This window comes from Poromitra crassiceps (assembly GCF_964638095.1).
Source record: "Poromitra crassiceps genome assembly, chromosome: 21".
Classification (NCBI taxonomy): Eukaryota; Metazoa; Chordata; class Actinopteri; order Beryciformes; family Melamphaidae; genus Poromitra; species Poromitra crassiceps.
In genome coordinates, this window is record NC_139638.1 from 14,177,335 (window position 1) to 14,191,447 (window position 14,113).

The following is a 14,113-nucleotide window of genomic DNA, read 5'->3' on the forward strand; positions in this document are numbered from 1 at the left end:
CTGTAGTTGAATGAAAACGAGTGATGACTCCTACCCAAATTAACACTTAAGAACTTTCATCATGTGAACCAGACTAGCAAACCTACTTAAACTTGTTTCATCACAAAGGAGAGGCTGTTTAACACTAAGTAGACACTTGTTAAAATAAGGAAGGAAATGGACTCAATTAAGAATTATAAATTGCTTTAATGAAAGAAATAGAGCAAAGCTTAAGCACAGAACATCTCAATACAGTCTTATGCACCAACAACAATCAACATCTTAATCAATGCACTCAATAACATAATCAACACCATAATGAATTAGATTTCTTAAAATCACTTCCACCTCTCCGTTTGATTAACTTCCCAAAATCCCATGTTTACTAAATCATGTATTAGATCAATTACATTTAATTCAAACCAAATCAATCACATATGAACAGAACACAGAATCAGTCGATCCTGAGGCTTAATCAAGAACATGGCCGAGGGTCAGTGGAGCAGTGACCAGTGCTCTCTGTGTGCTGTATGTGTGTATGTATCTTTGTATTTTTTGGTTCTGTTCTCTTTGTCATGTGTTTGTGCATGGGACTGCCGCTGTCTTGCAAGACAAATTTCAGTGTGAACTGACAATAAAGTATATCGTATCGTATCATATCGTATCGTATATGGCTGTGGCGTGGTAAAATCCATTTGAATTTAATTCACTTGAAATAAATTGAACATGACCATAGTATACTTTAATTAGTTAATGTAAATCGGATGCATCACCTTTAATCAAAAGACAATACATTTGGTATGGCCACAGTATACTTTAATTAGTTACTGTAACTTGTATCAGATTAAATTGACTGTGGCTATGGGGCCTTTCCGTTCTAAAAATAGCTTAGCAGCCACTCTGAGTGAAACTTCTTTCTGTTTCTCTTCTCTCTCTCATGTGCAGACCTGTTGCTTCAATTGTGGCGTCATAATGAGGAAGCAACTATCCCTATGCTTTGAAATCAATTCTATGAAATGGACAATTGAAATCCCCCACATGATGCCAATAGCATCTTCCTGTGAAACCTATTCAACGTGATGCCAAGATGTCAAGGCTCACACATAATCTCATTGATTATACACTGACTGTTATACATTCACCAATTCTTGTATCTGACTGCCTATTAGTTACTGATTCTTAATCATTAACACCTTACTAGCCTACAGTTTTACACATGGTTATAAACATTTCACATTATCTACCAGACACATTACAACACATCAATTACAACAAAACACCCCATTACAACTTATAATCAATTGATTACATAAACAATACCTGATTATCACTTATACTTAACTGATTATAAACCTTGTGATTACTGAATTATATCATAATGCAATAGCCTCTAACTTCCTCTTTTCTTCCTGCTCCGATGCTATAGAGAGCCCCAGGGATGACGTATTTTTGTAGTTGGAACGCGGAAGTCCCGGACTTCCTGGTTCTTCACTGTTTCTGCCTATGGGATTTTTGAATGGGTTTTTGCCGTGATGCTTCAAATAAGGTCTCTGGGCAACGCAAGCTTAATCAAACGCGAACCAGTGTTCAGCCGGATAATCTTCACACATGAGGACCACTTTCATGAGTTTTGAAGCGTAAATGCGAGCCCTAGAAGTAAAAAGCTCATCCTAAGCTAATCCAGAACTACACACAGTGTAGCATAGGCTTCCCCGTCACGTCACCACTCAACCTGGACTGTTGTTGATGATGTGTGCGCTGCTGTGCACTGATTACCCCGGGCTGAACCAGGTGAGGGAAAGAGAATTTCCGTGTTCGTCCTTTGAAGTGATGACGTTATTGAAGTATAATATCCCCGTCGACTCAACAGTGTAGTCTCATTTAGCCGTTTGCTAGCTAGCCGCCCTTTTAACGGCACGTAAAAGCTTCAAAACTCATAAAAGTGGTCCTCATGTGTGAAGATTACCCTACTGAACACTGGTTTGTTTGATTAAGCTTGCATTGCCCAGAGACCTTATTAGAAGCATCGCGCCAAAAACCCATTCAAAAACCCCATAGCCGAAAACAGTGAAGAACCCGGAAGTGTTATCATCGATGTTTTCCGGACTCGTTCCTGGGGCTCTCTATTTGGCTGCATCAAGCCGTGGTGTCCTGGATGACATCACTGCTCCGCTGAATGTGCTCATTGGCTTGCAGGATATGTGATGACAAACCACAGGGGGGTTCGAGGAGATGTGGGCGAACCATGCTCATTTATATACACACAATATAAATTCACTGACTCTGAGGAACCCATGAAAAAGCTAGGGAAAACACACACTCTAAGAGAGTCTAAAAAGGCGGAGTAAATGCCATCTGAGGCAGGTTAACATCTGCCACAACATGGGGAGGGTAATGGGGCCCCTAGGATCAGGGGCAGAAGGAAAAGCTTTCGAAAAGCCTTTCAGTAGTAATTTTATTGCAGGATTTGAAAATAAACTGGGAAATGCGGGGTCAAATTGAATGTCCACCACCAGGCTGTACGGAGGGCGGAGGTAATGGACATCTATACAAAAGCATTGGGCGAAAGGGCAGATTGACAGAGAGGCAGAACAGAGAGGCAGAACATGGCAAAGATCTGCCTCGCTGCATCATAAGCTTTTGTAGTGGAATTAGCCAATCCTGTCCTAATATAGAACTGAGGTGAGTTGAATAATTGGGTGAGACGGGGATCGTGATTTAAGAGAGATGGGGGCAGAAAACGGGGATCTTGCTCTATGAGAGGGTGAGGGCAGAAAAGGAAGGGAATGGCGTTGGAGATGAGTCAGCATCAGGGTAGAGGCTGCGGACACCTAGAAATTGAAACAAGAGAGGTGATCACCGATTACGTTAATATGATAATATAATATGATAATATGTGCCTGGCAACTATGATGATGATATTAAATGTGATGTTACCTTTTCATTATTGGAGGTTGGAGACTTTGTTCCTGAATGGATCGTTTTGATCCTCGTAGCCCCTTTTGTCGATCCATGTATTAATTTCCCGGAGATGTGCCTCTCTCAGGACATCCTTGCCTTCAAGCTTGTTGGACCATTCCTGTACCATGTCTTTAGATTGCTGTTTAAAATTGCGATTAAAAACTTCAAGTCTGGTTTTACTCATTGGGTCGAGGTCCTGAAAGTTGTTGAAGTTCTTGGTGCTATCCAGCTGATATCTGGGCATTGAACCAACGGTTGTCAGTTTGAAGGTGGCCACAACATCATCCTTGCTTATGGCAGTAGCCACGCACATTCTGAACTCTTTTGACTTTGTACTGGGAAACTCTTGGCGTAGTTCTTTAGGCACATAAACAGATGAAAGCTCACGAGGAATTAGCTTGGTATCCAGAGGAGATGACTTTGTTGCCACTTCAAGCATGGCTGCACCTAATTTGCTCTTCTTGTTCATTCTTATGGACCATATTAGGGTATTCACTGGTGGTTGGTGAGCTGCATTGATGAATTGCACAATTCCTGAGTCTCCATAATCTCTCATCAAATCTGCGTAGCGTCCTATTTTTTCAACCTCTTTCTGAAGCACTGCTTTGCTTTCTACTATTCGGGCAGCTCCCTCTGCATTATACCAGTCTCCTCCTCTGGAGACTTCATTCCACTCTTTGCGCAGGATGAAAGGCTCCCATAGGCCGGGGCGTTTCTGGAGGGCGTCGGCCTCCACAGCGCGGAGGCGATCTGCTTCCAAACTAATCTCTTCATCACTGGCCTCCGGCTTCATGGCTTTCGCTAAAGCGCGAAACAGGCAGCTCTTGCCTTTTGGATTGTAGAACAGTGTCACAGTTTCACTGGAAGTTTCAGTGCTTCCTTCCTGCATTTCGATAAGTTCGCCAATACCGTACTCTGCTACGAGTACAACTGTAGTAGCAATGACTTCTGACAAGATGTTCATATCGAAAATGGTACCCGGCGTTGTGGTATCCATGATCTTTTCAGCATGTGACTGTGAGAGTTCGCCTGCCTGCCCTACATGTGGAGAATTCTTGTCTACAGGCATGTATGCCATGTAGCTGTTGTTAAGTCCTTCTTTGAGTAGCTTCTCCGTTTTTTCACTCTTTAAGCCAATTCTTACATGATCGCCAATGACGCCATTTACTTTGTCTAGGCCAAAAGAAACAAGGTGACTGGAGAACTTCTGATCGAACACTTCTACCATAGCATCAGCCAATAAAGCACTGATGGCATTGCCTACATCCTGCTTGAATTCTTTCAGCATCTCAATGTCTGAAGCAAAAAGATCCTTCACCTTCACTTTCTCTGAAAAGCCCCTTTGTCCTTTAAATTTAGTCAGCTGTTTGTGAAGGTTTAAGAAAAACTTGCTGGAGAGGGTGAGCGCTGTATGGAGGGCTTCTGCTCCCAGTACCGCCATGTGGACGGCTTTGATGCCCATCAGAAATAAACGTGTTTTTCCTTCAGCCTCTTCGGTGGCTGCGTCAATCACTGAGAAGATGGATGAGTTAAGCTGGCTCTGCCAGCTGAGGTCTGCAAAGAAAGGCTGTATCGCAATGTCGCTTAACTCGTTGAAAATGTCCAGGAGTCCACTCTTCCTTTTCTCGTTCTGCAGGAGATCAGAAAGTTCTTGGTTGTCCTCAAGGTGTGACAGTATAATGGAGGCAAATAAAGCAGAGTCTTTTTCGATGTTGGATTTAACATCAACAACAATTCCCTTTTCCACCTCATGTTTGATGGCATCTAGTATTTGTGTCAGAATTTCCTCTTCTGCCTTCCCAATTCCAAAACCAATCATTTCCTCTGCGACTGTTTTACCGGTGTGTATTACTGCATTCTTCATATTTGTCTTTGCAACCACACTTAAACCGTCTTTAATCTCTCCAGTCAGAAACTTTGGCACAGACTTAACCTGTTTCCAAAGTGTAACTGCTGTTTTAACAGCTTTGAAGCCCTTTGCAATCAGCTTTCCGACTCCAAACCCAATGAGAGATAAGCCAATAGAAATGGATTTATCAATAGCCCATGATTTCCAGCTGAATTCTCCTGTCACCATGGACTCTATGCCAGTGATGACGTCTGATATTCCTTCAGTGATGAGCCCCATGCCAACTTGAGCTAATATACCACCCGTAAATACAGTGATCAATGTCCCTGCAATAATCTGTAAAACTCCAAGGAAGAACACCACTACAGCTCCCCATGGGAAAGAAGGTTTTTCTTCCACGGAAAAGACATATTTCAGACCTTGATGGTAGAGATTATAGGCTTCCACTTGGAGATCTTCATCAGCAGTTGACACCAGGGAGAACATTGATGTTTTCCTAGCAATTGCATCCTTTCCTGCTTCTTTCATTTCCTCCAGCTTTTTGATGGCCTCACTGATGTTTTCATCCAAGTAACTCAACATGGTGCACTTGGTTGTGAAGTGTTTTTCAAGGCTGGTTGGTTTGCTGTTGGAGTCTGGATTGGACATTTTTACAAATTGGAGACAGACCATGGATTCTCCAATGATGTACTTCACAGACTCCTTTGCCTTCCTTAGATCATCTTCGGCCTTAGTGAGGTAATCTGCCTTCTTCTGCTTTATAGTACAGTATGCATGACTGTAAAAAGCTATGGCCCCCCAACTTTCATCTTTCATGGCTTTTTCAAATAGGCTGCTGCTGACACCCCATTTCTTTTCGCTCAGTGCGATATTCCCAAATTTGATGTAGTGATAAATGCTAGAGTACGGTGAAATCTGACTTTCAGACTGACTTTTCGCCAGAGCCAAATCACCTTTCAAGCTCTTTTCCAGTTCATTTCTTTTCAACTGGTCAATTTCTTCTGATTTTGTTTGCAGCCATATTCCCCAGAATTCATTCATGATGGCAGCAACAACTCTTGTTTCATCTACATCTGTGTTCCTGTGGATGTCCTGAAGAGTTATGCAGTACTCTGAAAACAGATCCTCCCGCAGTCTCAACTCAGCGATGTCATATGTCATGTTATTTACATTTTCTGCTGCAAGTCTATCCCTTGTGCTCTTAGCTTCCTCCAGAGAAGACAATGTCCCGAAGGACTGCTGCAGATGATCAGTGGACATGATTATCTGAGCAGATCCAGGTTTACCTTTGCGAGCAGTTCGGCCAAAAGCCTGGATTTCCACTCTTGTGTTCGCAGAAAGGAAGGAGAGGATCACAAATAATCCCCCATTATTGTTCACCTCTTTGGAAACTTTTATGTTTGTGCCACGCCCGGCAAGGTTTGTGGCAACAATGACATCACCAGGAAGCAATTTCCTGCCTATTCTGCTTAAACTGTCGTCGTCACTGCGGCAGTAGAGAATGATTTCACCTGGGATGCTGCTTCTCAGCTCTTCATAGATATCTTTGGCTTTGTTGATCGTTTCACAGATCACCAGGGCAGCTCTTCCAGTTCTGTATGAATTGGTGGAAATCTGAGCCATCACCACACGTTTTATTTCAGATTTCCATTCTTCATCTGAGGTCTTCAAAGCACCTTTGACCTCAAATAACTTCTTCCTCTTGAATGATGGCATTTTGCAGGGAAAGAGATTTGGATATAGGTCCTGCAAAAACATGATATCTGTTTTGCTCCCAAGTGTGCCCGTTGTTCCATATATCATCCCATTGTACTTTTCAAAAAGGGAGATGTTAGAAACGTAGTTTGTCACTGTTGAAATTGTGCTCATTTTGGTTTGGTGTTTAATCTCAACAAACTGCTGCAGACCATCACCCCATTTTTTATTCAGTTCCACTATACCAGTAGATCTGAAGTCCACGGGACAGACACTGTCATTTTGCACAACATATTCTCGTCCTTGCGTCAGTCTCATTGCCAGAAATGCATTCTCGACCCACACTGACACTTTCGTCTCTATCAGATCTTTCAGGAATCCAGGGATGCTGATTTTGTCTTTAGTGTTTTGACATGGGGTGTATTGGATCTTCTCCAATATGAACTCCGCTATGGGCTTGACGAGAATTTCTTCTGAATCATAGAGAGGACAGCACAAGCCTTCTTCCAAAACGAGGAATGTAACGTCTTGAATGTTCTGGTTGGTGCTTGGGCTGGATTTTCTAAGATCGAGCAATCCGTTGTCATCTAAAGTGTAAACAGTAACACCATAGGGGACATACTGCTCAATTTCATGTAAGAAATCCACCATAGAATCCTGACTCACAGTTTTCAGTTTTCTAAGAAGTTCATCCTTTTCACTTCTATAGATATCTTCTGTAAATCCTTTCGGCACAATGTTGCATTCTTCAGCAATCTGTAAAATGTCCATTGGGTCTTTAATTTCAGTTTCTTCTGTGTCAATTGAGTCAAATATGGCCTTGAAAAATGAAGCAGGGGGACCCTGTACAAGTGTCTGGTGTCCTGTAGACAGGAAGCCGTACTGGCTGACATGGCTCCAGATCATGGTCAGAATGATGTTCAGGTGTAGCATGGAGACCATGGGGCTGGACAGGTAGGTCAGCTGCACTCCCTGGTCCAGCAGCAATGAGTCCACTTCATCGATGATCATGCACTCATAGCTGCGATCAGGCCTCACATTCTTCATCTCAAATATCTGGCGAAGATGATCTGCAGCGAAGGCTTCGATAGTTCCGTAGACCACATCCTTCTGGTAGCATTCTTGTCGATCTTCATCTTTGGTTTTATTTGTGTTTGTGTCAGTTGTGATGTCAAAGTACAAGTAGAAGTTTTTAAATTCTTCTGCATCTCTTTGACATAACACAGATGAGCTGGACACAACATCTACTTTTTCACCCCTTAGCACATGCAGCACTGCAAACATTCCTATGACAACAGACTTCCCTTCTCCGGTGCCCATCTCCAGCAGTTTTCCTGTGTCAGCCAAGGCCAAGAGACACCAGCTTGTCATTTGAGTGGCTCTGGGCCACCACCTACCTTCAGCCACACGAAGGTGCACAGCATTGCATAAGACTGCCAGAATCTCCTGAAGGTCTTCTGTCTCTGTGCTGTGACTCAGATTCCTAGCTCGCTGTACATCTGTGTGGTTTTCAATTTCACCAGTTTTAATCAGGTTTGTTACATGATTTACTATACAGTGCACTTTCATCAGTGTTGGTTCATCAATGTCTTTCATCTGCCTGATTTCATCAATGAGAGTTTCAATGCTTTTTGATTTCTCAGCTTTGAAGCTTTTCTCTAAAAGCTGGATCAGATTCTCAGTTCCAGATGAATCTAAGAGCTGAAGGACAGATTGGTTGTTCTCATCTGTCCACTTGGAAGAAACCCGATATGTTGCCATCAAATGCAAAATCTTCATGATGGAAATACAGCCTTCATCATAATGGTGGTCAGTTAATGTTCCAAGGAGGTCTAGGGCCTCTAGTGGTGACCAAAGTCTTTGTTCCTCAAAATTTGAAACCATCAGGAAGACTTCGTTTGTAGTAGTAGGTTCTTGGAATTTCACTGCACAGGCAAATAACATCTCCAAACACCATTTGCCTGCAAGAGATGACCTGGGTTTCTCAGGCTCTGTTTCTTTAGTAAGAACTCTCAGGAGATTCTCAAGACAGCTTAGAAGAAACACCTCATTCAAAGGCAATTCCTTTCCAGTAACTTTCTGTGAGATGGCGACTTTGTTTGTGTCATTGTTTAGGTTGCCATGGAGCACATGAAATAGAGCCTTAATAAAGCCCTGTCTCAGTTCCATGTCCTCACTGTGAAATTTACCTATGATGCTTTGCAGGATCTCTGCCGCAAATGCCAGGCGCTCATTGTCCTTGAGCCTCGAAAGTTCCAGATCATGGGAGGCACTGAGACATCTTACGTCAATGATGAATCCACGACTAGGCAGAGGATTCCCTGTTTCCATCACCTCTAAGCCGTACTGAAAGTAATCTGAGACAAAGTCATCCATGGTACCATACACAATGTCTGCTTTATAGATGTCCTGGGGCAATGCATTGGTTTTCTTCATATTTGTGTTGAGAGAAATTCCAATGTGCTTGTAGAAAGCAGACCACTCCTTAGTTTGCTCCTCTGACTGAATGTTAGAGCTCAGCACAATGTCCAGTTTGTTTCCCATGCAGACCTGTGAGGCTGCAAACATGGCTGTGACACACGGGTCCTCTTCCACACCAACCAGTTCCAGCTCTCCACTCTTCTCAGTCAGCACCAACGCACACCACCGCAGCATCTGCTTCACTGTGGGCCACCAGCCTTTTGTGTCAAAAACTGCTTTGCAGAGCTGAGACAGAGCATTTTTCACAAATTGAATGTGTCTTCTTATCTCTTCGTCTCTCTGTCTCTCTTTCCTTCTTCTCTCCTCCGCTTCTCTTCTCCTCTTCTCCTCTCTCCTCCTGTTCTCTTCATCCCTCATTTGCGGGTCTAAGGCCTCTTTTGCCCTTTGCTCTTCTCTTCTTATCTCTTCGTCTCTCTGTCTCTCTTTCCTTCTTCTCTCCTCCGCTTCTCTTCTCCTCTTCTCCTCTCTCCTCCTGTTCTCTTCATCCCTCGTTTGCGGCTCTAAGGCCTCTTTAGCCCTTTGCTCTTCTCTTCTTCTCTCTTCCTCTCTCTGTCTCTCTTTCCTTATTCTCTCCTCCGCTTCTCTTCTCCTCTTCGCCTCTCTCATGGTCTCTTTGAGAAATTGTACATTTTGGGGGGACTTTTCTGCAGTTTGCAGGACATCAGTGATAATGTTTTTTATCATATCAATCACAGAATCATCCAAATTCCTGGACTGTTTTAATTCTGCTAGAGCTGCAACTAGACTGCTCTCATTTTGCCTTCTGAGAGACAATTGGAAATCCTGTTGGAATTTCTCAGGGCCAACAAAGTCAAGAGCCTGGATGAGAGAGCGTCCAGCGTCATCGGTCCACTCTGGTGACATGTCATACACAACCACCAATGTAAGGACTTCATTCATTGGAGCATCCTCTGTATATCTCTGTGACAGAGCTTTGAGTAGAGCCACTGCCTCTGTTGGGGTCCATTGGTTTGTTTCCACAAGTCTGAGGAGCATTTTGCTGGATTCTGAGTGAGTTTCCTTGCCATTTAGATGTGTGAGTGTGGATAAGAGAAGCTTCAAGCACTGGATTTCCATCTTTAATATGAACACAGTGGTTCTCTCAACTGTACTCTGTAGTGATGCTGTGAGTTGGCCGAGGAATTCTATCAGAAAGAGATCCTCAGTTGAAACCTTATCCTCAGCCCATTTTTTGGCTATGAGGGAAGCATCAGTGTCATCAGAGCTGCCATGCCCAGTGAAAAAGTCCACAAGATTCAGATACAGGGCTTGAGTCAACAGGAAACTCTCACAAACATTACATGCTGATTTGCTGATGGACCCCACTAGGAACTGCACACGGTTGGCGATGTTTTGTAAGGAAACACCCTCAGATATCTCCAGAGACAAGGCGCACAGCTCAGTGATGAACACTTGAGCGTGCTGCAGAGTGCTGAGGGATGGAGGAGCACTGATCCACTCATCAAACAGAAGTTTGTCCAGGGCTGCCAGGACGTCCCCCACCTGGTCAGCTGCCAGTTGAGTGATACTGAGCTCTGGAACTGGGATGTTACATTTTGATGAGAGGATTTCCAGAAGCTCATCACTGTCACTGCCTGATTCAGAGTCTGCCTCAAACTCATTCAGATGGCTTTTGAGAACATGCTTGGACTTTTGTTCCTCTGAAATGCTGCTCTGCTCTTGCATCTCATTCTGCTCTTTGGCTTGTCTTTGTGACTCTTGTAGTCTTTTACTCAGTTCTTCTCTCCTTCTCTCTTCCTCCTCTCTCCTGTTCTCTTCATCCCTGATTGGCTGATTAAAGCAATAGTTACACTCGTACCTACCGACTCCAGCCTCCCTGTAGTATTCACCTCCATTGAACTCGTATACATGACGCCCATGAAGAACAGTTTGTTTAAAATGATCAAAGGACGTGCATGGACGCTGGACTGTCTTACAGTTGTAGCATTTCAGTCTGTTGCCCATGTTTGCTTCTTTTGGTAGTGTGGCTCCCATCTTTGAAGCATTCTTCAGCAGCTATAGGCATTGAATTGTGCAACCTGTTTTCCTGAAAGATAAAACATATATATACGTTTTAATTATTTTATAACTACCAACTAATTTTATTTATTCTTATTTTATTTCTCCTTTATTTAACCAGTCCCATTGAGATCGAAATCTCTTTTTCAAGGGAGCCCTGGGACAACTCCTGCTACTGATTTGATTGTTGGCTGCTAGAAAATTAGAGTAGTATTATGTAGGCTAAGTAACAATTTTAATTTTAATATTACATTTTCAAGATTGCTTTTCTTAGTTAGATTTACATTAGGCCTACTTTTGTGTGTTTTGAAATGCCCCTGGTTGTGACAAGGCTTTCGCACCAGAAATGTAAATGCGCTCTGAGTTTGCATGGGGTAAAGTGACGTTTGCACAAGGTAGTGCGCTACAGCGCTAGCTACAGCTAGCATTAGCTACAACACTACAGTAGCTCAAGGTTATGAATATAACCCTGGTTTTATAACAAGGTGAGGGCACTCCTCACGTATGGGGGGGATCTGTGTCTCCCAGATATCTAGAAGAACTACTTTATCTCTACAGTATGTCAGGCTGAAGGACTGGGGGGTGGGCCTATAGCTATGAGGGGACGGAAGCCCCCCAGGTCAAAAAGCCTAGTCTGGTGAGGACTCCCCTCTCCTTGTTATAAAACCGGCGTTATATTCATTACCTTGAGTTTTATCCGGGCTTCAGGGAGTCCTCACATATGGGAATATCATATTTTCCATAGTGTCCAGACTGCTTATCGCACACACACCGAGAGGAGGTGACAGGTTCCTCACTGTGGTCCCAAAACCGCTCGTGCCAGACACAGGGCTGAGACGTCCAGTCTGTAGAACCGGACAAAGGAGAGAGGTGAGGGCCAGCTCGCTGCCCTGCAGATGTCCTGGAGAACCACTCCTCTAGAGAGGGCCCAGGATGAGGACATCTCACGAGTAGAGCGCACACGGAGCCCCAAGGGAGGCTGTGCGCTTTGGCTCGTGCACCCCAAGTTGACAGCCTCCACAATCCAATGTGAGAGGCGTCTATTAGGTATGGGCTTGCCCAGACAAGGATAAGCCCAGGAGACAAACAGCTGATTGCCCTTCCTGAGCTACGTAGTTTTGTCCATAGATGCGCAGGGCACAGACAGGGCATAAACACAGAGCCTGCTGTTCTCCAGCAAAGGCTTCTAGAGTGATGGGGGAACAAGCACCCATAACCTGAGGCATGAAGGCTGGGTTAGGGATCATAGTCAGAGAAGAGAGAAGCCAGCACTCCAAATGTCTTTTCAAATATTTAATTAGTTCCTCAAACCTGGGCAGCAGCAACGAACGTTTCAGTCAAAAGACCTTCCTCAGCGTTGTGCTGTGTCAGGCAAAAAAGACGGCTAAATACAATCATGCCGGAAGTACAATCAATTAATAAATAAAACATTTTACAACACACTATGCCTTACCAATAGAAGCAAGGATCTGATTATCAACTAGTAATGAGAAAAACATATAGAATAATATATTTACAATAATCACAAGTACAAGTGTTGTATAAACAATTATACAATTAAAGCGTCAAAGACGGAAGTACTTTACAATAAGGCTCTGTGTAAAGAACCTCACAATACCAACACGTAGAATAGGCTCTAGTGCCAACCAGGGCTGGAAGCACAATTACTTAAGAGAGGTTGGTTAACCTTACTTGTAGAAACAGATAAAAAGGGTCCTATTGTTCTCAGTCCATTAGATAGGATCATAACATACATTGGGGATATAGAATAGAAAATATATTTTTTTTAAAGTTTGAAAGAAAACAGCCAAGTAATAGCTCCTCATTGAGGCCTTTAGGGTGTTCTGTTTGTAGAGCGTGAATCCAGAAGGCCTCCCTTTGCAATAAGTCTCTGTCGCCCGCCCTCTTTAAGGGAGCAACAGCTTCAATCCCCTGCAATCTGAGATTGATTGATTGGTAAGGCACATCGTGTTGTAAAATGTTTTATTTATTAATTGATTGTACTTCCGGCATGATTGTATTTAGCCGTCTTTTTTGCCTGACACAGCACAACGCTGAGGAAGGTCTTTTGACTGAAACATTCGTTGCTGCTGCCAAGGTTTGAGGAACTAATTAAATATTTGAAAAGACATTTGGAGTGCTGGCTTCTCTCTTCTCTGGAACTCTTTGCTTGCCCTGCACCCAGTGAGTTTTTAATCCATTTTGAGTGTGCTCGCGCCCCGTGTTTTTCTAGGGATCATAGTCACCCTCACATCCTCTGGGGCAAACTGAGTGCACGAGAGATGGATGGAGAGAGCTTGTAGATCGCTGACTCTCCAGCTGAGGCCAAGGCCAGGAACAGCACTGTCTTGAGAGACAGGTGCTTCAGGCTCTCCTCCTGTAATGGTTCAAAGGGAGGGCCTTTTAGCCCCTGTAGAACTATTGCCAAATTCCAGGCACCAGGGTCCTGGGAATAGGGAGACTCCGTCAACCCTTTGACGTCAAAGGGTCATGTCAAAGCACATCCGGGGGACTTCCAGGGTCTACTCTGTAGCCGGTATGTAGGCTAGCATGGTGATATTTATCTGATTTTGAGATTATGGACGATGTATTGGAATTTGATGGCCGCCCGTATGGAATAACGTCATATGGATTACAAACCGAGCAGCGGGGGAACAGGAGCCTGCGCCTATGGTTCATTCTAGATCCTTTTCACTCCAGAACGTTTTAGCCCCATGTTTCTGGGAATAAGCCTGAAAAGTCAGCTGGGTCATATTGTAAAGTCAGGCTTAGCCCACTTTGCTTACACCTTGGACTTAGCTCTTGATCTGAATACACATGAACAAACAGCGTATAATGTCAAGATCAAAGTTCAAACAGTGTCTGATATCAGAGTCTGTATGTCTTATTTATTTATTTACTAATGTATTTATTATTATTTTTTTTATTATTATTACCTTTATTATTATTATTATTATTTATTTATTTATTATTTCTTTGGCATTGTTGAATGATCTTGTCATTTTTGTTACATGTTTTGTTTGATTGTCTTGATATAATACTTTTGTCATTGAGGGTCCCATTGAAGAAGAGATGGTACATCTCAAGGGTTATATCCCTAATAAAGAATTTCCAATATGGCTGTTGCAG

The 14,113-nt window shown here is 43.2% G+C and overlaps 1 protein-coding gene across 1 annotated transcript; it reads right to left on the minus strand.

The window, feature by feature from the left end:
- Positions 1 to 220: 220 nt before the first annotated feature.
- Positions 221 to 9,895, minus strand: LOC310795565 (uncharacterized protein). The gene is made up of 2 exons (XM_083657638.1): positions 2,917 to 9,895; positions 221 to 2,810 (listed from the first exon to the last, which is right to left on the minus strand). Exon 1 carries the CDS (start codon positions 9,863 to 9,865, stop codon positions 2,924 to 2,926), a length of 6,942 nt encoding a protein of 2,313 aa, XP_083513764.1. The 5' UTR covers positions 9,866 to 9,895; the 3' UTR covers positions 221 to 2,810; positions 2,917 to 2,923.
- Positions 9,896 to 14,113: the final 4,218 nt, after the last annotated feature.

Coding starts and splice junctions, on each gene's coding strand:
- LOC310795565 (XM_083657638.1), bottom strand. CDS start 9,865: ATGAATGAAGTCCTTACATTGGTGGTTGTGTATGACATGTCACCAGAG.